Source organism: Rattus rattus, chromosome 1 (assembly GCF_011064425.1).
Source record: "Rattus rattus isolate New Zealand chromosome 1, Rrattus_CSIRO_v1, whole genome shotgun sequence".
Classification (NCBI taxonomy): Eukaryota; Metazoa; Chordata; class Mammalia; order Rodentia; family Muridae; genus Rattus; species Rattus rattus.
Window position 1 is genome coordinate 108,816,921 of NC_046154.1, and position 25,131 is coordinate 108,842,051.

At 41.4% G+C, this 25,131-nt stretch overlaps 1 protein-coding gene across 4 annotated transcripts in view; it reads left to right on the forward strand.

Annotated features, from left to right (window-relative positions):
• Kitlg (KIT ligand) overlaps positions 1-25,131 on the forward strand; it is an 82,808-nt gene that overhangs the window by 37,796 nt on the left and 19,881 nt on the right. For all 4 annotated transcript variants that reach the window (XM_032904655.1, XM_032904661.1, XM_032904638.1 and 1 more), the window contains exons 3-4: positions 10,602-10,664; positions 22,367-22,537. In XM_032904655.1, coding sequence (XP_032760546.1) covers positions 10,602-10,664; positions 22,367-22,537 — 234 coding nt within the window. The remainder of the gene's footprint in view (positions 1-10,601; positions 10,665-22,366; positions 22,538-25,131) is intronic.

A 25,131-nucleotide genomic window follows, 5' to 3' on the forward strand; every position in this document is an offset into this window, starting at 1 on the left:
TAGCATCAAAGAGCAATGAATTAATGCATGGATGCTAGTCTTCAGCTCAATTTCTCCATTCTAATATAGTTGGCATGTCATGCATGCGTAGGGAATGGTGCTGCCCACAGTGGTTAGGTATTTTCATACTAGTTAGAGCAAGCAACATAGTCCCCCATAGATGCGCTCACAAGCCAACCTAACCTAATACAGACAATCCCCCAGATAGACTCCCTTGCTAGGTAATTCTAGATTGTCTCAAATTGACAATTAAAGCTAACCATCACCCTCATCGTCCACTACTGTTTGGTGAAGAGAGAAAGGACAGGCTGCACTTTGATGCACATCACCACACCATTGCTTGTGGTGCTTATGAAACACTGGGCCCTAATCCAAGGAACTGATTCAATAAGCCTGGGAAAGTGTCCAGGCACCTACATTTTTCATGAAGTTCTGTAAAGAGGTTTCAGAACAGTTTGCTTTAGATGGTCTATTCTGTCAAAAGTTTAGAGACAAAGGGTTCACGATGCAGCTCGGTGCAGGAGCACTTTGCATGTGTGAAGCCGTAGGTTCAATATCTAGTACTGGGGTGGGAGTGGGGAAGTCAAGAGGTCATTACCTTCCCTGTAATTCAGTCCCAATGCTATCAGGGATTCTGCACTATGCAGATTTTAAGCATGTCTATTAATGCAAAGCTCTGAAGTATGCTTAAAGTAGGTCACTGGAAAATAACCTCCTGGAGCTGCTACTAAAGCAGACTAGGGGAGCTGCAAATTTCATATAGGTGGTCGTGGGCTGGAGAGATGCTCAGAGCTCAGGGGAACTGGCTGATTTTCCAGAAGGCCTGGGTTCTGTAACTCCACTTCTAAGAGATCCGATACCCACTTCTGACCTCCTTGGCACGAAACACACACTTGTGCCCAGGGTGTACATGCAGACAAAAGACCTATACACACACACTGCATTATAAAAATAGGTGATCCATTTGTTGGAAGATGAGGGTCTATCTGACCACAGGCTGAGCATATGGAGATTAATGCACTACTTACGAGAAATTTCTTGTATGTTGTTATTGCAAAGTGTCGGAAGGGACATGACTTAGGAAGGGACCACTTCCTGTAAATGTCAAAGTGGTATTTTCAAGTAGCACAGGTGGGTATTACATACACCTCCTAAGATTCTCTATTCTTGCTTTTATGTGCTGATTATTACCTTTTAAGAGTCACTTGTAACTGAATACCTGTGCAAATATACAACGAATACATTAAAAACCCCCAAAGTCATTAAGAAGACGAGAAAGAAGAGATGCTTGGAAAGGAGGGGTTTGTTAATGTCGACAGTAAAATATAATTTCTTACTCTGAGCTCAAATGTTAAGTCGCCTCACAATAAAAAAAAATTTTTTTTCTGCCTTCTAGCACTTGACTTGGGGGGAAAAAATCATCCAAGAGTTCCTCTAGTGAACTCAGTGTGTTTTCATGAATATTTTATACTAGCACATTTGAAAATAAGTCAAGTTAGGAAGAACAGGCTCTGAAGACCCCTCGGAACTGAATAAAGGCCTACGCGATCCAAGGCCTGTGTTTTAGAGAGGAGGGGATTAAAATGTACAGAACGACCCCTGAGCATAGACAGTCATGGGTGGAGTGTGATAGAATCAGCTCTCTGAATTACAATGTGAGTGCCCCGCTGTACCAGGATGATAAACGGTGGGGCCAGCAAGAGGGCTGCTGTGCAGCCCAAGGACCTCGCTGAGCAGCCAAACAACTCAGGGTCTAGCCCTGGCTCCCCGAGAAGGGAAGAGAGAACTGACCTTTGTAAGTTGCCTTCAGACCTCCACAGGCACACTCTGGCATGTGACTGTGTGCCCACGAGCACACGTGTGCTCACACATACACAATAAATGAATAAATAAATAAATAAACGTAATTACTTTTTAAAAAATATTTATTCATTTAATGTATGTGAGTACACTGCAGCTGTCTTCAGACACACCAGAAGAGGGCATCAGATCTCATTACAGATGGTTGTGAGCCACCATGTGGTTGCTGGGAATTGAACTCAGGACCTCTGGAAGAACAGTCCGTGCTCTTAACCGATGAGCCCTCTCTCCAGCCCCCCATAATTACTTTTAAAACATTTCAGGGCACGGCATAGGATTCAGTTCATGCCCATGTGTACATTGGTTAAAGTCATGAATTGGGGTCGCTCTGTGTTTACATCCTAGCTCTTCTACATTAGGTAGGTAGGAACCTTTCTAAACCTCAGTGTCCACGTTTCAATTTTGGGGTGTATAGTAATTAGACAAGTTTTTCTTAAGCCAGTTATTATTACATAAATTCTCCCCGTCCCAGTTTTCTTTATACTTACAATAAATTAATTGTGTTTAATCTTATCAAATGGCTGTGAGAGTGGAAATAGAGGAGTCTCCGCACGAGCGTCTTCCAGTGCTCATTTGTCTTTTATGGTGGTGGTGGTGGTGGTGGTGGTGGTGTGCTGGGCGTAGAGCGAATGCAGAGATACTCTACCTATTAACATGACAGGAAACTAACGGGTAAGAGAGCTGAAGCCCAGCTCCGGGGCCCTTTCCCTCTCTGTGCCTTCAGGGACAGTAGCTGTCATGGTTGCTATGGCCGCCAAGTACTTTTGACTCTTGTTTATAGATCTGTGCTTCCAGATTGAACTTGGCTTGACATCGATTGGAACTTTTGAAAGAACGCTCAAAAGCCACTGCTTTAACCGAAATTGGTAGGATAGAAGGAGCGGAACCCCAGCTGTCTCTCGGGGAGCTGCTGTGTAGTCCCGAGTTGCAGAAGTGCTGAGCTGCAGCTTGTGGATGTGGGTTCAGGAAGCTTAATGTTTCCCTGGAGAATGAAAGTAGATGGCGATTTGCTCAGAAACTGCAGTGCTGGTCTCAGTGTCTCATGGTTATAAAGGATGGGCTGGAGAGATGGCTCAGCGGGTAAGAGCCCTGAGTGCTCTTCCAGAGGTCCTGAGTTCAAATCCCAGCAACCACAGGGTGGCTCACAACCATCTGTAATGAGATCTGATGCCCTCCTCTGGTGTCTGAAGACAGCTACAGTGTACTTAAATATAATAAATAGAAATATCTTTTAAAAAGTAAGAAGTCAGGTATTTCCTATGCTAATCTGTTGGCTTCCTTCCTTCAACAGGAGGGTCTGCTGAGGCCGTAGAGACAGCTAATTGGAGAGTTTCTTTTAAAGGATGGTAGGGCAAAGTACCTAGGTGGAAGCTGGGGCTACAGGGTAGCTTGAAAACCATTGAAAACCCACCTATTCATCTGCCCATAGGCAAACTGCCTAAAAGGATCCATGAGAATCAGGGATTGAGAGTCCTTAACATTTCAGACTCTCCGTCGGACTCTCCCGTGCTGTACGTCCATTTCCGGAGGGGCTGTGTGCAGCTTCCCTAACTTCCCAGAGAAGTCAGGGGCCCCAGGAAGATCTCTACGATACGAGAATTTCACGCCCCTTCTCGGCTTTATTTTATTTTATCCCACAATGATGTCTCATTATTTGGAAGTGCCTAGAAGACATCCATCTTGCCAGGCTAAAAGGGGATTGGACGGAAGAAGAGGGCTCGGTTTTCCAGGCGGAGCCCTGGTGCTTTTTTCTTTTGAATGATGGAAAGGACACCGGCGGGCGCTGTGATTTTTGTTGTTGTTGTTTTGTTTTGTTTTGTTTTGCTTTGCTTTGTGCTCCCAGCTGTTCTTTCACGACGGCTCCTCCCTTCGTGCTCTCCACCAGCTCTGTCTTTCCAGTAGACGGCCACTCGCCCTGTGCCCACAGACCTTAAGTATGTTTGCTTGGGTGATTCTCGTGCCACAGAAGCACATGATTTACAGCTTTACATTTCTTCTTTTTTTTTAATTTCTCCTTGGACATTTTGTACTGCCCCTATGGTCCCCACGGTTTTTATTTGAAATACTTCTGGCATGTTTACTTAGCATAATAGTTCATCTATTTACAGAACATTTTGCTTTCTTTTTAAAAAAAAAAAAAATGTTGCAAGACTTGTTTTCCATGGCAGAGTCAGACCTACCTAAGGAAAGGGTCAAGCATCTGGGACGAGGATGAGCCGAACTTAAAAAAGTCCTATGGATAGTTGGAATACAGTGTCGAACGTTTCCCAGTGCTCGTGTAGGAAGGAATCCAAATATTGAACTATTTCAAGTGGATTCTTCCCATCTGGTCTCCCTGTGCTCCTTCTCACTGGTAATACCCTCTTCCCTTCACTTGGAGGGAAGTTTAATTAAATGTGAGTTTTTAATTCCTTTTAGCTGTTCTGTTTTATCTTCAAATATCTGCTGAGTCATGGTTTGCCTTTCTTAAAATGGTTTCTGAGGTAGATTGATGTTCATAATTGATAACGCCTTGCCAGTAACCTGAGGAAAAATGAATCAGCTGTGGTTTATAAATTACCAGGGTAATCTAATGAATTTTACTTCCTGAACCACTTTATCTCATGGTGATTGGGAATCTATTTCATTTAGAAGCTCAATCACTATAACTTAGCTGGAATCATCACATATATGTATATACATATGCAAGATATATCTATATAGTTGCATAATATATATATATATATATATATATATATATATATATATATATATATATATATATATTTTTTGTTGCTAATAGCACAATATCTCAGTCTCCGGAAGTTATGAAGAGTTTTAATTTGGCTCACAGTTCTGGTCCAAAGACTGTATCTGGTGGTTCTTTATGGAAGAGTCCTAAGAAAGGGCAATGCACCACAAGGAGAGACGGAAAGCAAAAACCCAGTCAGACTGGCTTATAGGACAGACATACTCTTGAGAGAGCTCTTTAATCTATACATTATATTAAGCGAACAGTCCACATTCCTAAGGGCAGAATCCTAGCTACCTCACCAAGGTCTCACATTTTCCCACCATGTTTCGTAACAGAGATTAAATTTCAGCATGACTGACTGTTGAGTTATTTGGTAAGCAAAGATGCTTACTTAAGTAGAACCCCTGGAACCCACAGGTGCAAGGGGAGAATTGACTCCCACAGTTGTCTTCTGACTTACACACATACACACACACACACACACACACACACACACACACACACCACAGAGGAGCAAGGAGTTACAAACAAACAACAAAAAAAAGTTCCAACATGAATTTTGTAGGAACAAACCACGTTCAAGTCATGCCCTTGTGAAGTAGATTTTAAAAAATCATCTTAGTCTGAGGTTAGTAGAGTTATTGATGAGCATGGGTAAGGAACTAGATTTGATCCCTGGTACCATAAGCCCAAAGAAAAAATGACCCTGTTCTATTGGAAAGGAAACAGTAGCTATTTGCTGTCATTTATGTGTTTTGAACTAATGAGAGGTGGTATAGACAGTTTTCTGAAGTCAACTTAATGTTTAAAATCACAACTGAGTTATCTACTTGCTGTTTGTTGTTTGTTTTTGTTGTTTTGGGTTTTGTTTTGTTTTTGTTTTGGTTTGGTTTGGTTTTGGGGGTTTTATTTTTTTATTTTTAGAAATCACCCAGATATCCTGGAAAAAAATGATCTATGATAACTGATCTAGTTAGGCTTTTAGACAGTACTAATGGGGAAAACAAAATTGTCGAAAGACAATAAAAAGTATTTTTTCTGAAGGATGCATGAGGACTGAAAGCCATGCTAGAAAGCTGGGTAAGAATGAACTAAGGTGGACGTGTTAAGCATTTCCTGCTGCAGCCAGGATTCTTAAACATCGATGCTTCTGATGAGACTGAAGATCCTGACCTTTGTTCCCCAAAGGCTGAATAAAGGAAACCAATTTACAGAAGGTGCCAAGGAAACCATGAGTCACTGCTGTGGACTTGGGAGAAACACTGAGAGCAGAGGGCCTTGTCACAGATGTCCAAGTTCCCATTGGTTGCTTGACCCTTAAGGACCTTGACGACATTTGACTCATGAGAGCCAGACATTTTAGACCAGTGACCCAGAGATGGAGTTAACTGTCCTGACTTTGTGTTCTTTTCTCCTGAGTCCAAATACCTGCAGGGTTTGGTAAGCAGCCAGTGCCAAGTTGCATTGCCAAGACGTTTTCTTGGCAAAGGTTTGAGCCTTTCTGAAAACTGTTCTCCTTTGCTGTTTTTTTTTTTTTTTAATTGTTGCTGTTTTTCTTTTTGTTGTTGTTGTTGTCGCTTTTGCTTGTTTGGGTTTGTTTGTTTTGTTGTTGTTTTGTTTTGTTTTCCCCTAATGTCATCGAATAGCATCAAATCTCAGATATCTACAGAAAATGTAACTTTATCTCCTCCTCTCCTCTCCTCCAGATGCACTGCTCCTTTATTTCCCTTCAGAAAAAAAGCATATCTCCAAAGATATCAACCGAATACAGCATAACAAGATGCAATGAGACTAGGCACAGATTGTCATATCGGGGCTGGATGAAGCAACCCAGTAGGAGGAAAAGGGCCCCAAGAGCAGGCAAAAGAGTCAGAGACACCCCATACCCATTGTTAGGAGTCCAACATGAGGCCCAAGCTAAACTACCACAGTGTGTATGTTGAGGGCCTATCCCAGACCCATTAGGCTCTATGGTTTCTGCTTCAGTCTCTGTGATCCTGGATGAGTGCTGCTTTGTTGATACTGTGGGCTGTGTTTTCGTGGTGTCCTACACCTCTCTGGCTCCTACAGTCCTTCCTCTTCCTCTTCCCGGAGGTTCCCTGAGCTCCGCTAATGTTTGGCTGTAACGGGTCTCTGTATCTGCTCCCATCAGTTGTGGGAAGAAACCTCTCTGATTCTTCATTGTCCTTTCTATGTTTCCCTCTTCCAGAGACATTTCACATAGCCCAGGCTGAATTCACCATCCCTCCATGTAGTCTGTATCTCAGGATGACTTTGAACGCCCCCACCTCCACTCCCGTTTCTTTACCTCCGAAGTGCTAGGATGACAGGTGTGTAACACCAACACTCATATTTAGTTCCTGCTTCTCTACAGATGTCTGTTCTCTCATGAACATGTTGAACAGATGCCCAGCACTTCCCTGGCAGCACTGTAAACTCGAGGTTTGTCTCTGATCTCTCCACTCTTCTATCTAGACGAAATACTCATCCTGAATTTACCGCCCTATTCCTTCTCTGCTTGGCCCTATTCCTTCTCTGCTTGCCAGAAACCCTAACCAGACTTACTCTTAGTCATTAGCCACGTAATCCTTTCGGAGACAAAGTAGAAAGTCCTAGGAGATGGTGCGATCTGCCTAAGGGTCACTGTTCCTGTTGATGGTGCTGCCTTCCTTAGGAATCTCTTAGCCCAGCATGCAGAGATCTCTCCCTCATGTGTCTCTAAGGCAACATCTCTTTTCTAGCTAGTCCTTCAAATACACCACAAGCTTCCAATTCCGTCCCTTATATACAACACTTTTGTATTCAATATGCTGCCCTCTACTGCAAGCATTTCTCCACCACGGCTAAGCTCTCCCCTCTTCTCCCTTTCTTCCTTTCTTCCCTGCCTTTTCTGTCTTTTCTTAGGTGTCTCTTTTTCTTTCCTTTACTGTGGATTTTAGAGACAGGGTTGCCATCTGACCCCAGGAGGGCTTGACACTCATTATGAAGCTAAAGGTTCTCAAACTCATGGCTATCCTCCTGCCTCAGCTTCCAAAGTGCTGGGAATAGAGGCCTGCATCACCATGCCCAGCTAGCCCTTAGTCTGAGTTATTTAATCCCCTTAAAACCTTCAGCCATGCTGTAGTCTGCTTCCCATTTACGCACGCACGTGGAAACGAAAGCTGAGGTAGTTGAAGTAACTTCCCACCCCTGAGTCAGCAGGTGGTGGGCCAGCATCCAGTGTAAACCTTCTGTCTTCGGAACCTGTGCCGTTGGCCCAGACTTCAAACTCCACATCTTTAAGCAAGGTCTGTCATTTCAGGTCCAAGGCTCTCTCTTCTCAATAAAACATTCCCCTGGTGATCAATAGACATCAGAGACGTGAAATTTATTGCAGCGTTATTTGTGCTCTCTCAGTCCTATTTGACATACTGAGATCACTGAGAAGGCAATACCATAATGAATGACCTGAACGTAAATATCTGCAGCTCGCTTTTCCAAGTCTTCTTCAAAAGGTAATGGGAAAGCAAACAGAGAAAGCCAAGTATTAGCCTGCACCTCGGCTTGGTGTGAGTCACCAGCTCAGTGAACCAGGGATTCTCTCTTCCTCCAGGTACTCCTGGTGCTTCTGACCTTGGAGATGCCCTTTAACCTCCCATACGTCCATACTCCCTCCGCCTCCATCCTCATTTATGAAATCAGCTTAATAAGGAATGTCTCATGGGCCTACAACAGTGACTGAAAACTTACTAGAATTTGTGAAGCCATATTCAAAAACAGTCTTGTCTTGTAGACTCACCGTAAGTTAAACACAGGTAAACTAGTTCAGTGAGGAGCTCCATCCTCTGGCTGACACTGTGGAGATGTTCAGGTCCTGGCCGTAGAACTTTTCTGTGAGCTTCCTTTGGCCTCTATAAATGAACTCTGTGTGCCGATTTTTCAGAAGATGAATCTGGCCAGCACCTCCCTTAGCCCTGTCCTTTTAATAGTCTCCAATCCTGAGGTTTTTAAACAGTGAATCTAGGCTTCCACTAGAAAATGTAATGTAGGTTATATCTTCAAGAACCTGTATTTAGAACGTTGCCACTCCTTGGTGCATTTTCTTCATGGGATGACTTTAATCTACATGGTTGTTCCATCATGAACTATAATATCACTGCTCAGTCTTGTGCCTGTTAAAGTTTACAGTGCGCCTTTGTTGGTGGGGCTTGTGTAAAATGACGAGATTTGTTTTGCTTTTTTGAACTTGGGCATGGCAATTTGGAAGGCAAAAGATGTAATCAAAAGCAGGGCAGGGAAACTGGCTGAGAAAAAGAAAGTTAAAGTGTAGAGTTAAGGTAAACAAAGCACCACTTTCTTTAGGAGCCCGGGTGAATTTCCAGTAGACTCGGAGAATTCTACTCTATGATTGAGAAGAGCATGAGAGGGATAATGGTAGAGAATTTCATGCCCTGTCTGGCTACTATGTGGATGACAGGTGTGTCACCATGCCAGGCTAGGATGTCGTATTTTACACATAGACTATTGGGTACAGTTTGTTGCAATGAGTGAGAGGCAGAGGAGAGAGAGAAAGGGATGGAGGGGGAGGGGAGGGAGGGAGGGAGGGAGAGGAGGGAGAGAGAGAGAGAGAGAGAGAGAGAGAGAGAGAGAGAGAGAGAGAGAGAGAATATTCCAGTCCACATGTCACACCCAAGAGGCAAGTGACTTTGGTCAAGTGATTTGGTCTTTTAAGTCAATGTTTTCACTTATTAAACACAGATGCTGTGTTAGAGAGATAATCACGCCACTTGCACCCTTAAGAGCACAGTGCCTAGACTATGGTAAATACTTGAAAACAATTAGACCTCTCTGCTGTGAATCATCACACGAGTTGCAGAAAGAGCAACTGTTAAATCTGTCCATCGAGGCCGAAATGAACGAGAGGTGGAATAATATTACCATGGGGCCAGTAAATACCTTGGCTCTGCTCTGACCACTTCTGAGTTTCTCTAGCGTTTTCTCACCAAATTGCTTTCAGATTATATTGGCAAGATCAAGAAGCAACATATGTCTTATGTTAAAGAAAACATGTCAGAGATAACCTACCCCTGTGTATATGCATATGATCCCAACTTTCTATAGGAATAATAAAGACCTCAGACACAGAATAAAGCCGGTATATGCCATTGAAACTGTCTTTTCTAGGTAGTTCCCAATCAAGAATGCAGGTTTACAATGTTCACTTAACTAGTAATAGGTAACTGGATCTCTGTTTTATGAAGGAAAGCAACAGTGTGTAGCTTAATTCTAAATTCTCTTAGTTTCCAGCCCCTTCCTTATTCACTGATACCAGCACTATTGCTGTAAACGTGTTAGATGCTTTCAAAGCCTTTAGAAACTAGCCAGTTTGGTGAAGCATGTCGTGTTGAAGCCAAGGTAAGTGAACTGAGACCTATCGCAAATGCCAACGTTTCTAAATTAAACTCTAAAGTGTTCTTTTCTTTAAAAAGTAGCCTTGTCCTTCTGAAGCCATGCTGACTTTACATAGGATCAACTTAGAATAGAAGCCCTCCAGCTTGAGTGTCTGTTATGTAAAACGCAGTACATCTGTTGTGACTTGTGAACTCGTCCTTCTAGAAGTTTCCTTCTTCATCTTGACCTATCGCTGTGAGAACCACTAAAAAAAAAAGGCATAACAACCTTATCTACATAAGCAAATTGAAAGTTGTCCCAAAGGAGAATTCCAGTGCTACTGTTGGAAATCAAGATTTATTCAATATAAAAAAAAAAAACTCAATAGAATTAATAAAGTGATAGTTGTAGGTTCTCCTCTAAGAGCCGTGACTTCACCAGCCCTGGCTGGTTGGCTAGGTCTCTAGTCCTGGGCATGGTATATACTTAGGCACCCAAGATTGGATTTACAACTCAAGCATTATATATTGGACAACAACGGGGTATGAGATATTAATGATATGTCAAGTTGGATGGATGAGTTTTCTCAAGAAATTCTCTTGTATTTACTCACGTTTCCATTTCTTGGTCTCTGTAGGTGGCGAATCTTCCAAATGACTATATGATAACCCTCAACTATGTCGCCGGGATGGATGTTTTGGTATGTAGTTCACACACTTCTGAGTTGCCTTTTAGGAGCTAATGGGTGACCTGTGCTTATCCACATTGAAGACATTATTTGCTCTTTGTCTTTTTTAGATGTTGACCTATAATTTTTCCTTCAAGCTGCTGCTAAGATTATCAGTGAGCATTTCAGTATGTGTTTTAAACCTACACATTAAAAGGAAATGGCTCATCTTAGACTTAGAAACTGATGTTAATTTTTCCCCAGGCATCTCTCAGAGGGACTTGAATGTTAAAATCATGTTAAATTTCCTCCTTGGCAGTGTCTCATGGCTATGTTATTCCTATTCCTATTTCATTTAAGGGGACGGAATATTTTATTGTATTTCTGAGCTTCTTAGGCATGCATTGGGTCTTTGAATAAAAGTCTGTGGTTATAATTTTGTTTCGATGTGAATTTTTGGATGTTAGGCTGTGGACAAACTCCACTAGAGCTATGCAGTCCAAAAAGATGCGGAGTAACTCTGCATGCTTTTGTAAACTCATAAGACTTCGAGCTTTGCTGTCCCCGAAGATGTAGTGCTAATGCTGCTTTATGCTATGTGTTCCAACTTGCAACGTAGTCACATGTTTTCAACACATGTTATCCATACTGATTCACTGTAGCTGTTGCAATCCTGGAGTAAATTTAAAGCTATTTGAGCTGCTCCCTCTTTTGCAACTCTCATTTTTCCCTAAACCAAATAAATATTCGTAGCATGTTAATTATGCGCATGTTGTTTCTGGTTTTTGTGGATTGGTCAGCCAAAAGTATATTATTTTGCTCTTTAAAATTACCTTTCGAAGGTTTTTGTTTCAAGAGACTGTCTGTGGCTACTCTACTCCTTTTACTTGATAAGCATTTTTACCATGAACTGCCAAATGTTCTTTAGAACTCCCTAGAAGGTGGATTTTCATGTTGGACCAGCTACGCTCAAGCCCGGACACTGTCTGTCAATTCAGGTAGTGGGGTTTTCTGCAAATGGAAATGGGGAGTCGGAGCAGCTTGAGAATCAGTCAGTACAGTCATTTGAGCACTTAGCAAGCGCTTGTTGAAGACCCCTAAAAAGAGTCCCCTGCGCTGATGACTTTAAATCCTCTGGCTACAATGTCTGAGTGCTTTCCTAGCCTGTGGAAGGTCCTGAATTCCATCCCAGCACCACAAAAATAACAAACAGACAAACAAACAAACATCTTAACAACAATTGTGAGGAAAGCATGAATATAGCCTTTATGTCATGTTTTTGCAAAATGATGTCACCTCCCCCCACCCCGCCCCCCGAAACACACATACGCAGACAAGAGTGAGAAGAAGCCTCATATGCTAGGTACACATATTTATATTTTCAAAGAACTCAAGGAGGTTTACAGCCCAGACTTATTTTGACCAGGGTTCTATGGTTTTGTACATGACAGACCTAAAAAGAATACCCATCCCTTTCCCATCCCACCCCACTCCAGCCACCTGACTCTTCACTCTGGGTTACTGAAAATGGGGAATGTGGAGAATAATTACCTAGCCCAGCCAAGTGTTAGAAGGAAGTGTCTAGATAATAACGCCTTCCCACCCTGGACTGCAGCCCCCCACCTTGAGTCTGGCGATCACCAGACTTGCTCAAAGCAACCCTGCTGCTCTTTGCAAAGCAAGCGGTAAGCAGAGAAATAACTAAATAGATGATTTTGTGCTGGTCTAATCATAGACGGCGCTAAATCATAAATTTCAGTATGGGCTGGTGATAGCTAGAGCCAGCCTTGTAAAAATAAAGCCGACTTATTGCCACACATTTTGTGCGTGTTTCTGCAATTGAGAGAGGCCTGCTATTATTTGGTCTTGGCATGCTATCGTGGAACTACTGAGAAACATTGTTCTTGGCCACTGCAGTTGGCAGGGAAAACCGAGCTGGTTCGGAGGGTTTAGCACAGAAACTGGGGTCTTACCCTTTACCTTCATTTTAAAGGGCTCCTTTCTGCCAAGACCAGAGGCGTTTCCCGGTCGAGTAGCCTGTGGAGATTTGTTGGTGGTCAGAGTCCCAGCTGCCTAATCTTTTGTCTTTAAACAATGAAGGGTGGAGTGGGACTTGATGCCAGCAAGATCCCCTGGGGCCTAGGCAATAAAAGTCAGCCTTGGGCATTGGGCAGGATACAGTTTATTTTTCACTTTTGTGGTGAAAAGCAGCTGAAGACTGCAGAGGAAAGTCTACTTTCCTCACAGGCCTTCTTAGACAAGAAGCTAGCAGAGTTTCTGTCAGAGATAGCGCGTTGTGGTCATCCGGTGAATCCACTGATAATCCCACCTCTGTAACATTGTAATAGAACCAGATGGGTAGGGTTTCCCCTGAACCTCTTCCGCTTAGCTTCTGAATGAACACTGCTGGTTTTCCCATTCACCCAGCGGTTACTATAGGATGAATGGGCGTGGGGTTGTCGAATGTAACCACACAGCTGTGTTCACTCGAATGTGTGTGTCAGCCCCTAAGACAAAAGATGCCGGAGTTAATTGCTCACCCTTTTTAATTAGAGTAAATTATATATACACCAGTCACAGTTTTCCTTGACGTATTTTTGGAAATTCCTTTAGTCGTACGGAATATTCTAAGAATATTCAAAGAATGCCACGTGGTCTACCCCAGGTTCAGCTTTTTTCTTTCTTCCCCGCATTTATTTACCAAAACATTTTTTTTTCTACATGGATATTTAGTATATCAATTTTTCCAACTGAACTGTGTCCGTCATGGCCATTTGCTTCTAAATACTTTAGTATGTGTTTCTTATGCACAGAATTATTATCTTACCTTTCAGCAACATAGTTTCAACTCTAGTAAACTGAACAATAATATGTTAATGTCTTAGCTGCCTTCAGATTTATCTTTTTGTGTTTTTATTTCTATTCTTCTGGTAAAGATCCATTCCACGACCGTGACTGACACTGTACATTTTAAAGATTTATTTTTATTATTTTAAATTGTTTATGCACATGTGGTACAGGTGCTCATAGAGATTAGAGGTATTGCTAGACATGGGTGCTAAGAACTGAATTTGGGTCCCAGAAGAGAAATGGGCCTCCTGACTGCTGAGCTCTCTCTTCAGTAGCATGACTTTAATATCATGAATACTGTTTCCCCGGCAACATCTAGTCCCGTTAATTTATCTGGTTAAGAGGACTTTGAAGAAGTAATTCAGTTAATATTTTGGAGATAAGATTAAGCTGGATTATCAAGAAGTAATTCGGTTTAACTTTTTGAGGTGAGAAGATTAGTTTGGATTGCTAAGTGGGCCCAGTCAGTACACTTACAGCCTTATTCATATGTGTCTAAGATAGAGAGATGTGCAAAGATTCCTCTGCTGCCTTTAAGGTTCGAAGCTGGAGCAGCAGGAGTACAGGCAAATGGCCTGTTGGAGCTGGAAAAGGCACAGCGAAGTTCTCCCTCAGTCTTGATGATTGCCTTGGGTTTAGTTTAATTAAGATTTATCCCATACATCTGGTCTTAAGAACAGTAAAATAGACTTGATTGTGACTACCAGCTCAGTGGTAATTTGTTCTGGCTACAGTAGGAAATCAACAGATCATATCTTAGAGTCTCTTTTAAAAAGCCCCTCAGTCATTTCTTCGTCTTTGCGGCATTGAAATTTTTGAATGAGTCACCCTTCCCCTTGACACAGTGTCCCTTTTCAGGCATGATTGATGGTTCCTACTAATTATGCATCCTACGGTGTCACGTGATGGCACTTGTTCAGACTGCCCCTCCCAGAGCATGTAGGGTGTGTCATCCCCACAAGGCCACTTGGTTTAATACGTCCAACTGATTTCTGTGTGTTTACTCATCAACAGCCTTTGAGATACTAAAACCACACGAACATCCTGTTGGGACCTACCGAGCTGTATTGCCTGCACTAATCTTTAGGGTTACGTCCTTTTTAGTTTTTGTTTGTTTGGGTGCTTAGGATCAAACCTAGGACTGTGTTTCTGCCAGCTACACTGAGCCATACGCCCAGGTCGTAAAGCATTTTTTTTAAAAAGATTTATTTATTTTATGTATATATTGTTGCTGTCTTCAGACACACCAGAAGGGGGCATCGGATCCCATTACAGATGGTTGTGAGCTGGGAATTAAACTCAGGATCTCTGGAAGAACAGTCAGTGCCCTTAACCTCTGAGTCATCTGTCCAGCTCTCTAAGGCCTTTTTTAAAGGGCATAGCTAAGAGGGAAGTTTTTGATTGAGGTCCTCTATTAAGGTGACAGTAAGCATAGCCCTTCCTCAGGTATGTGCAGCTTCACTCTGAGGTTATTCCTACCCCCGCTCTCCCCCCTCCCCAGCCCCCTTTCACCTAGCGCTGTGTTCGTATTTTCCTTCGCCATCTCAGGACTTATTACTGGATACTTTGGTTCCCTGGTTGGGAGAGTGATTTAGAAATGATTATCCAATTGCGATTTATTCCTCCTTCACACATGCTGACTGACCTCTGGTTCATCTTCTGAAACAGGGAAGGGTGTTAAGGCAACGAGGGTGCAGACTGCAGTTTCCTGATTCTTTCTAGGACTATTTGACTGATACGCTTCCCCTGGGTTACAGAGTTTGCAAGACGAAAACTGCACAGATGCATTGTTTTCTTTTGCTGTGCTAATTTACGCCTATTTATTGCCTTCTGTAGGGGAGGCACTTAATAAATATTTGATGGGAGGATGCAAGGAAAGGAAGTAGGGCCTTTCCTTGGTGTGTAATCACTTGCGATTGCCTTGATGTCCAAGAGGGCCGTGATGGCTGGGTGCCTGTAACTCACCACACAGGATCCGAACCTCAGCAATGCCACTCGCTCTCTCCTTAGACGTCAGCACATTTCATGTCATCTTGCTTTTGTATTGTGCACGTGAGCCTTCTATGTGTATTGAGTCATTTCTCCTCAAAAACCATCTCATCGTTCCAGTTTGCTGAAGGCTGAGAGACAAATCCCTAAGCCTGAAGTTTGTCAGCCCCTTCATTAATCCTGCCTCATCTCAACCTTGTCACCAGAGCACCCATTTCCCCCCTACTCCAGCTCATCACCCTAGCCTGAAGCATCGCTGTCCCCCAAAGTCGTGCTTGTTCTCAACCCCTGTGCTATGCTGAGTACTGCTCATGTTTGCCAGGTATGTCTGTCCATCACCCTACCATGGAATTGTGGCTGTTTTGGAACCTATCTTAATTCAGGGCTCTTTTAAGGGCAGATCAAGTTATTATTTTTCATTACAGGGCCGTTATCTGCAATACTGTGCTTTCTCTCCTGCATTTAATATGGGACCACAGCAAACTTAGACTACATGTAGTCTGAGCTGAGTGTTTTTTGATTAGTGCTGAAGACTTGGTGGTCAGCGACACTGACACTCTACCTCCTGAAGGAAATGTTGTCTTTTAGCTTATTATCTTCTACTTTCTGTAGAATTTACTAAAACAAACAAACAAACAAAAACCCATTCACTGTGGGTATAGCATAGTATTACACAGAAGGCCACTGAGTAGTGCAAACGGTATGTGCTCTTCTCAGAGTGTTGTGAGGAATGATAAAAATGTTTTAAAAAAGCTGTCCATGTGGCATGCAGCAGCTGTCACCACCATTCCTTTCATTATGATGTTGATAACTTGATAATTTGGAAATTGGGTCTGGCTGTGTAGCCCAGGCTGACCATAAGCTTTCAGTCCTCCTGCCTCAGCCTCCCAAGTGCTGCTGTTACACAGGTGTGCCACCATGCCCAGGTGGCAGGATTATGTTGTTAGGCCCTGTTTGCTTATTCTATCCTAACTGTACAAAGAGTAGGGATGGTCTCTTTTACTTTGTTGTTCTTCTCCCCATTCTCTAGATGATCCTATGCATTATAGTATTTGCTCAAAAAATACTTACCAGGCAACATTTAATTGTAGTGAAAGCCCCAGGTTTGTGAGTATTGAAGAAGCCTATCTTATTCCACTAAGGACTCCTATGGTCCCTTTTGGTAATAGTGAACTCAAGCTTAAGCAGGAAAAGGAAAGGGAAGGGCAAAGAAAAAGAAGGGGAGGGAGAAAGGAAAGGAAGGTAGGTCCCTTTGTTATAAGATACTAAAGAAGAGCTCACTAACAAGGGCCTGGGCTTGTGGGGGGTCTCATGGCAACCAAGGTTGCAAAGCTACCATGTTTTTGTGACTGCATATTTTTCTGTGTCTGTGCAGAATGCTTTTTTGTTCTACAAAGTCTCCGAGCCTCCAAATGGACACACTATAGTTTTAGCCTGGTTCAAAGACTAATAATGATAGCTCCTCCCACCACCAGCAATTGTGGGAGGGATTTTTCTCATTGGCTTTTCTGAGTCAGGTGTCCACCTGTTTTGCATACTTACGTAACAGCACTGTGGCTCAATCAGTAAATGTGATTGAGACACCATTTAGAACATGTAGACCAACTACTGTCTGATAGAAAAGAGAGCCGCACCTACAATTGCTGATTGGCCACATTAAAAAAAGTTTAAAAAAACAGATGCCATTGACTATAATAAATTGTACTTAGCATATAATATGCCAAACACAATCATTTACAATGAATATGAAATTACCAGTGGAATATTTTACTTTCCTTACATTATTGAAAATCCACTGTGTATTTCATGCCTACAGCAAAGTCTACTTCAGATACTAAATATTCACCATAGCATGTGGTATTAAGTACCCACTAAAGCGGATTGGCTCCAGCCTTGGCCGAGCACAAAATAGAGAGCTCTCTTTCTCTTACTGATGGAGGAAGTGCAGGAGAAGATGGATTGACTTGCCTGGAACTCCACGTGAGGTGACTGGGACTAAGAACCGGTTCTCCGACCCATCAGGCTCTGAGGCCATCACCTCCATGTGCTCTTTCCTCACTTTGCTCTTTTGGGTCTGGCTGAGAGGCCATTCATAGGCCTGTCCCAAGATATAGCATGCATTTACACCGCCCTGGCTGATTACCATCTTAGTCAGCTTGAAGATTGCCCATCTCTTTAATTCGAATAAGAAAATGCAAAGTTAGCTGAGTAAGCCCTGAAGATCTGAAACAGTTATTCAGGGAGGACTGATAGAGTCAACCCCCAAACCTGGATCATCCAAAGAGAGTTAAGGTTTTGGGAAGTCTATACTAGCTATGGCAAGACATAACGTTTTACAAAGCTCTTTTATAGGAAAGCTTAGATTTACCCACCAACAGGATTCTACTCCTCGTAAATATTGTTCAAAGTTTACCAGCCAGGGATTTTCTCCCTCAAAATTTGATTGATATTGGCAATATATCAGATTTAGGCCCACTAAGAAGGCAGGTAGCTACCAACTACGCTTTGTTTACTGTGAATCCCATGAATCTTATGGTGACCACAAAGAGACCACACATCTGACACTGATGCAGAATATTATGCCAGATTCTGAGAGGACAAAAATATCCCAGGCTTAGCAAGCCCCAAGGTATTTCTGCCACATTCTCTTCATGCATGGCTCAAATTGCCCAGTTCTGATATTGCAATGTGGCTATATCACACACCTCACAGAGTTTTTGCATCTTCTTTTAAATATTTGCTTGCCCTGAGAAGTTCACGGGGATTTCCGTCATTGCCCCTCAGAAGCAGTCATATTCCTACTTGCTTTTAGATTACTGATAATTATTTCTGTCTTTCATTGTATCTTTTGTTGAGTCCTGTAGCAAAATCATGTATTTGGTACTTCTGGTATATTAAAAAAAGAAAAGATCCGTATGGAAGTTAATAACTAAATCATTAGTGGTCGAGATCTACTCATAGTCCAGTGATGTTGGTTTGATGTCATGGAGTCAACTGGCATTTTAGAGTAATACATGTTGCAAACATATTCCATATTCTGAAAGTCAGAAGGTAGCAGGAAGGAAGATAAGAGTACATGAAGTACGGAGTCACAAAAAATCTAAACCAAACCAAACCAACAACAAAAAAAGCACAGGCAAATTTTTTCTTTCGATAACTGTATGCATGGATTAAGGAGAAAAAAAAGTCAAATTATATGTCCTTCAGAAATTTGGAAGCTGCATGTTGTCTCTGACATCTGGGGTCACTGTTAACTTTCTTGAACCTTCACATTCCTTCAGCGAAAGAGAACATTCTATTTTCTGTGCCTCTTGTGGTTGTGGTACATTAATATTTGTTTTAAAGTATTTAAGTTGTAAACGGCCTCTGAAAGATAAGAAGCAGTAATAATGCTGTTTTTGAGGCAGCGGAAAAAGGATTCTATTTGTGACTTTGACAACACTTAATCATCTATTTCATAATCATAATCTTGGAAGAATTAAAAAGCAGACCTCCGATCCTCTCACAAATGAAATACTTACTCAATTGTGTTTTGTTCTCCGTGCAAATCATTGACTATATTTAATTACAAAGAAAGAAAAGAAACTTCTTGAGGTTCTAGTCAAGACTTGTTCCCCTGCCCCCTCCACTAGGCAGGAAGGTCAAAAGAGGCCAACACTGAATATGATCTGTTTACTTTGTTCTCTCTCCTGAAGAGAACAAAGAGTCTTAAAAAGCTGCTGCCTTGCTGAATAAGTGAATTAATGAAAAAAAATGAATTAATGACTGCACAGGAACAAGTTAAAGATACAGTCATTTCAAGAAAACCGTGCTACACGGGATAATGACTTGAATAAAATATAATAGCAAGGGCTTGTGACTTTTTAGCAGGATACAGAAGAATTTATAGCAAGCCTAGTGTATGGCGGCACGTTTCTCTAATTGCAGTCCTTAGGAGGCTGAGGCAGGAGGATCACAAGGTGTCAGTTTGTCCGGACTTCATAGCAAGATTCTGTTTGTGTAGCAGGGTGGGGAGTGGGGATGATAAGAAAAAAAAAGAATGAATGGATTTATGTCAAAAATTTAATATTATTATGACAAGTTGTCCCTGTGTTTGAAAGGGACATCCTATCTCTCAGACTTGACTTAAGTCTGTGAAAATGAGAGACATTATAAGTAAATAGAAAGATATAATATCAATAATAGTGCTGAACAGAAAGGATGATAACTATTATAGAACTCCCCAGATTAAAAATAAGGAAGGAGTGAGCACAGTCCTCTACTGTAACTAGGGGTCTTTGTGGAGCAAAGAAAGAGAGAAAGAACATATTTTTAAAAGAACAACCACAGGATAAAAGGGGTGCCTCAATTCAGAGCTTGGGAATTTAATTGTGTCAGGAGATCTGAGTGGATAGGCAAGAATATTGGTAACACGAAATAGAGTTTAAGATCATAATACATGGAGTCATTGCATCGCCTTACTCAGATGGCTTTCGCCTAAAAGAAAATATCACTGCCCAATAGGAGAGACACTCACAGAGTGAGTCACAGTGAAAGGGAATTTGCTGGCTTGTTAATAAGTAGGGACTTGCCTTGCTTCAGATAAACAGGGTGTGAGCAAGGCAAATGATTTATTCTAGATATACCTGAGAAACACAAAGACTCGCAGAGCTTAGTTAAGATGAGTTAGTGACCACGTGGTCCTCCTTGTCACCATTTGCTTGCTCTTTTTTCCTTTCCCTTTCCTCTTTATGATGTTTGGAATTGAACCCCATGCTTGCACATGCTAGGCAATTTGCCCTGTCATTGAGCTACATTCACTGCCCTTGTGTGTTTGTTTATTTCTTTCCTGAAACCAGAGCCAACATTCTAAACTGTTTCCTGCTTACCTCTAGGAATTGGAGCATACCAATCTTTGTATAAACCGATTTCTCTCTCTCTCTCTCTCCCTCTCTCTCTCTATTATGTTAGTTAAAATTGTTCTATGAAACAAGTATGAAATAACTCTATGATTTATAATAACTGAACAAATTGTTTCCTCCCTCTGGTTAATAGGGAAATTAGATTTATTAGTTTGACCAATCTTATGTGACATTAATTACCGTGAGTACTCTGATAATGAAGGATGCAAATTTTGAAGAACAGCTAGGCCGAAAACAAAGAATTTCTGATTAGTAGATCTCTGTTGCAAGGTGGTTCATTGCACTTAGCTATTATTACATTTTTAATGCTGTGATGAAATTTCTAGAGCAATTCATTTACAACTACAGCTTCTGGGAGTTGACTTTCGTTTGTTAATAGAGGATTAGGAATGTAAAGCCAGTCTAGGTTGCTTCACGATCAAGACCATCCTGAGCTACAGGGTGAAACCACTGTCTCAACAAGTCAAGGGCTGAGCATCTTTCTCAGTGTTCGAGGACTTGCCTGGCAGAAGCAAAGTCCTAAGATTGATCCCTGGTACTTGTAGAGTGAGTGTTTTGATAGCAATGTACTTTGTCTCACACCTAACATAATGGCCTCCATTTCGTCTTTTGGCGAGTGCCAAGTAGTGACTTTTTTTGTGTTTTGCTGAGAGTGATGATGTGGAATGAAGAGTATTTTTGTAATTCGTTTTTTAGAGCTTTAAAATTGTTGACAAGTGTTTATTTGCATGTATGTGCACCGCGTGTTTGTCAGGTGCCCTCAGAGGCCAGAAAAGGTCACTGGACTTTCTAGAACTGGAGTTAAGAGATGTTTGAGAACTCTCCTGAGGATGCTGGGAAGGAAACCGAAGTCCTCTGCAAAAGCAACTAGTGCTCTTAAACCACTGGTTCATCTCTCCAGCCCCTATTTAATTCACTTTCTCATTCCTTCAAATATCTTTTTAGAACATAGTCTTTGAGCAACCCCCCCAGCATGCTCTGGAATACTCTATAGAGGAACCACAGAGAATAAGGCTGTTTAAAAATGTTGACCCCGGGGTTGGGGATTTAGCTCAGCGGTAGAGCACTTGCCTAGCAAGCGCAAGGCCCTGGGTTCGGTCCCCAGCTCCGAAAAAAAAAAAAGAAAAAAAAATGTTGACCCCACGCAACCTATGTCCCACCTGTTCTCCTTCATTTTCATGCTTCACACATGCAATGTGTGATTCGGAGTTTATATTGTTTGCCTGGAGACTCTCAGCTAGACCTGAGTGCTGTTTGGCTTGATTCTAGCTTCCAATATCTATCTAAGTGGGCAGAACTGGCTAAGGGAGCTGGCCCTGTGCTTGGATTACTGTTCTGCTATCACAACCTTGAAATTTTAAATAGTTTTTCAGCAAATCGCCGAGTGATAATTTTGAACAAGAAATACACTTTCCTTTTGCACTCACTCCCACAAATAACACAGCTGGTACTGCGACTGAAGTTCTTCTATTCAGGTCTCAAATCACATCCCTGCCCACGTGACTCTATCTATCGAGAAGCCTTGAAATCTATCAAGACTTTTAGGTTAATTGGTTTTAAACTGGGAGTTCCTTCAGCACTAAGACTCCCTTTCCTAGTAATGTTTTGGTAATCCTGTCTGTATCGAATGTTCTTTTGAAAACGCAGTGACTAAGCCATAAATAATCTTCCACAGAATGTCCAGTGGTTCATGAACTTTGTATGTGGGGGTGGGGCAAGAATTGTCTCACTATTGGTCAAGAAAGAGAAGGTAAGGTATGCAAGGGTGGTTTAATTTTCTTCCGTGGAAGGACAAAATCATCCATCATTTCCTCTGATCTCTATGCATTTGTTTGTTTTGAACTGAATCTCACTTGAGCAAGAGTTGGCGTCCTGTGTTCTGAGGAAACTCTTTGTCCTGCAGTCAGTGACTAAAAGTGCTGAGAGATCTGAAGAGCACTCTGAATCTGCCATATTTGTAATAGATGCTTTGTCTTCTCTTTGAATTTCTTCCAGCCTAGTCATTGTTGGTTACGAGATATGGTAACACACTTATCAGTCAGCTTGACTACTCTTCTGGACAAGTTTTCAAATATTTCTGAAGGCTTGAGTAATTATTCCATCATAGACAAACTTGGGAAAATAGTGGATGACCTCGTGGCATGTATGGAAGAAAATGCACCTAAGGTAACTTGGTATTCATCAGAATTATTTTTTTCTTATACTTCTCCAAGACCTTTCCTAAGCAATGGTCTTGGGGAAATGAGAACCTCTTAATTTTGTGGTTTTTTAAACTATAAACTTTTAATAGTTTAAGAAGAGTTTATTGTAGTTTTATTGCAATACTGAAATGGATATTCAGACCTAAATCTTGCCACCTAAGGTGAAAATATAGTATCTTTACTGTAATCTTAAAAACAATTTTGCTTGTGCCTTAATTTTTGTTTCATTCCTCAGTGAAATTCATACTATCTTCCTAGTAAGTTATAAGTGTGTTCAAGATGACCAATAGAGTCAACTAACCTGACCCTTGATGGCTCCCAGAGACTAAACCACCAGCCAAAAAGTAAACATGGGCTGGATCTAGGCCCCTTTCACATATATAGCAGATGTATAGCTTGATCTTCATGTGGACGTCCCAACAACTGAGGCATGGGCTTTCCCTGATTCTGCGTCCTGCCTGTGGATCGTGTTTTCCTAACTGGGCTGCCTTGTCTGTCCTCAGTGGGAGAGGATGTGCTTAGTCCTGCAGTGACTTGACAAGGGTTGGGAAGAGGGATATCCCCCTTTTCAGAGGAGAAGGGAAAAAAGGTGGGGGGAAGAACTATAAGAAGGGATATTGGGGGGAGGGGGTCTGCAATCAGGATGTAAAGAGAATAAAATAGTAAAAAAAAAAGTGATAAGTGTATCGAAGTTTCTCATGGAAAACTGACTCAGACTACCTGCCCCTTTATCTATAATGTAATTGCCTCAACCATAGTTCATTTCCTTGGGTCATTGTGTAACTGGTCATCCAACTTCAGGGTCTGCACATGACCATAGTTTGGTTTCGGAGCCTATGGAATAACCACACACTCCAGGACTTAAGGAATTAACAATAAGAGGTTCAAAGTCTAAATCTTGCATACCTTAACTTCTCTGAACTTTATACCTAATTACCTACATAGGAACAATGGTACAATCCTTTTCCAAGGAATCAGCAATAGAGTATCTTTAATGCCAGATCAGGCAAAAGTAAATATAGGCACATCTTGATATTGTTATTTGTGGTACTGTTTCTACAATAGACTAGATCTTGGAGTATCTAATTCAGAGGTTTACAATCTTTTTCCAAGGGTCAAATGGCCATTTCACAGTATCTCATATAAGATATTGTGCATATCAGATATTTACATTATAATTCATAACAGTATCAAAATAAAGTTATGAAGTAGCAATGAAAATAACTTACGGTTGAGGGTCACGACAGCATGAAGAACTGTGTGAAAGGGAGGTTGAAAACCACTGATCTAATTGATTACAGGGCTCAGCTAGACGGCATTCTTGCTGTATTAATAATCTTTTCATGGTACTTGATCATATCCGTTGTTTCAGTTTCTGATTTCTGAAGTTAGAATATACCTTGAAATCTACAATGTGTTAGATTGTACACACATTGTACAATATACTACTATTGCAGACAGAAAGCCATTTCATTTATAGCAAGTAGGAATCCCAAAAGAACAGGTACATCAGAAGGTTATCACAAAGGAAATAACATATGTGTCGAGGATTTAAAGATGAATTGTCTTTAATAAACGGCAGCGTTTGTTAAAGCATTACAAATAATAAAGACTGTGCATTTGTTAGCTATGGCATTTTTACCAGATCCCGAGAAATTATAAATGTGTACTATCAATAATATATATTATTTGTTTATGTTAGAGCCCTAACATAGAGCTATGGTTTGAATGCTTACATTTTATATAATCATACTCTTCTTATTTTTATGTTGGGTTCCTGTCATGCTATATTGCTATGCTCACTTTTATATATATATAACATTAGTTAATTTTTTTGCTGTTATAGAATATTCCATTATTACTGAGAACACCACTACTTATTAAGCCACTCATCCATTGATTGATGTAAGGGTTACAACTCCTGATGATAAAAATTTCTCTGTCAGGGTTGGGGATTTAGCTCAGTGACCCTGGGTTCGGTCCCCAGCTCTGAAAAAAAAAAATTAAAAATTTCTCTGTCTTACAGTATGCATGTAGGAGAGTTTCGTTAAGGTTTTTACCTGTGAGTGGAATTTCTACACCAATGTCTAAGAGTTTTCCATGGGGCTGGAGAAATGTCTGAGCAGTTAAGAGAATTTAGTCTTCAGACAAAGACCCAAGTTTAGTTTTTAGAGCTCATGATGAGCAATTCACAACCACTTGTAATTCCAGCTCCAGAGGTCATGATCCCCTCTTTGGATGCCATAGGAATCTGCTCTCAAATATGTACATACCACCTCTGCCACCTCAGCACATACATACACACAATTAAAAAATAGAAACACTGATGGAGTTCCCATCAATCCTTATTCTTTTCTGTATTCAGTATGCCCAGATGTAAATTCTAGGAATATGTTTTAAAGGCTAATTCTTATTTTGTAATAAGCAGCTTTAAAATTCTTAATTGTTTTTTCGGGTCACTTTATTGTCCTATTGCCACGACCTTGTCCTGTCCCATTGTCTGTTGTTCCTTCCGTTTTGTTTATTGTTCCCTAGTTACTTTGATCATGAGATTGACCT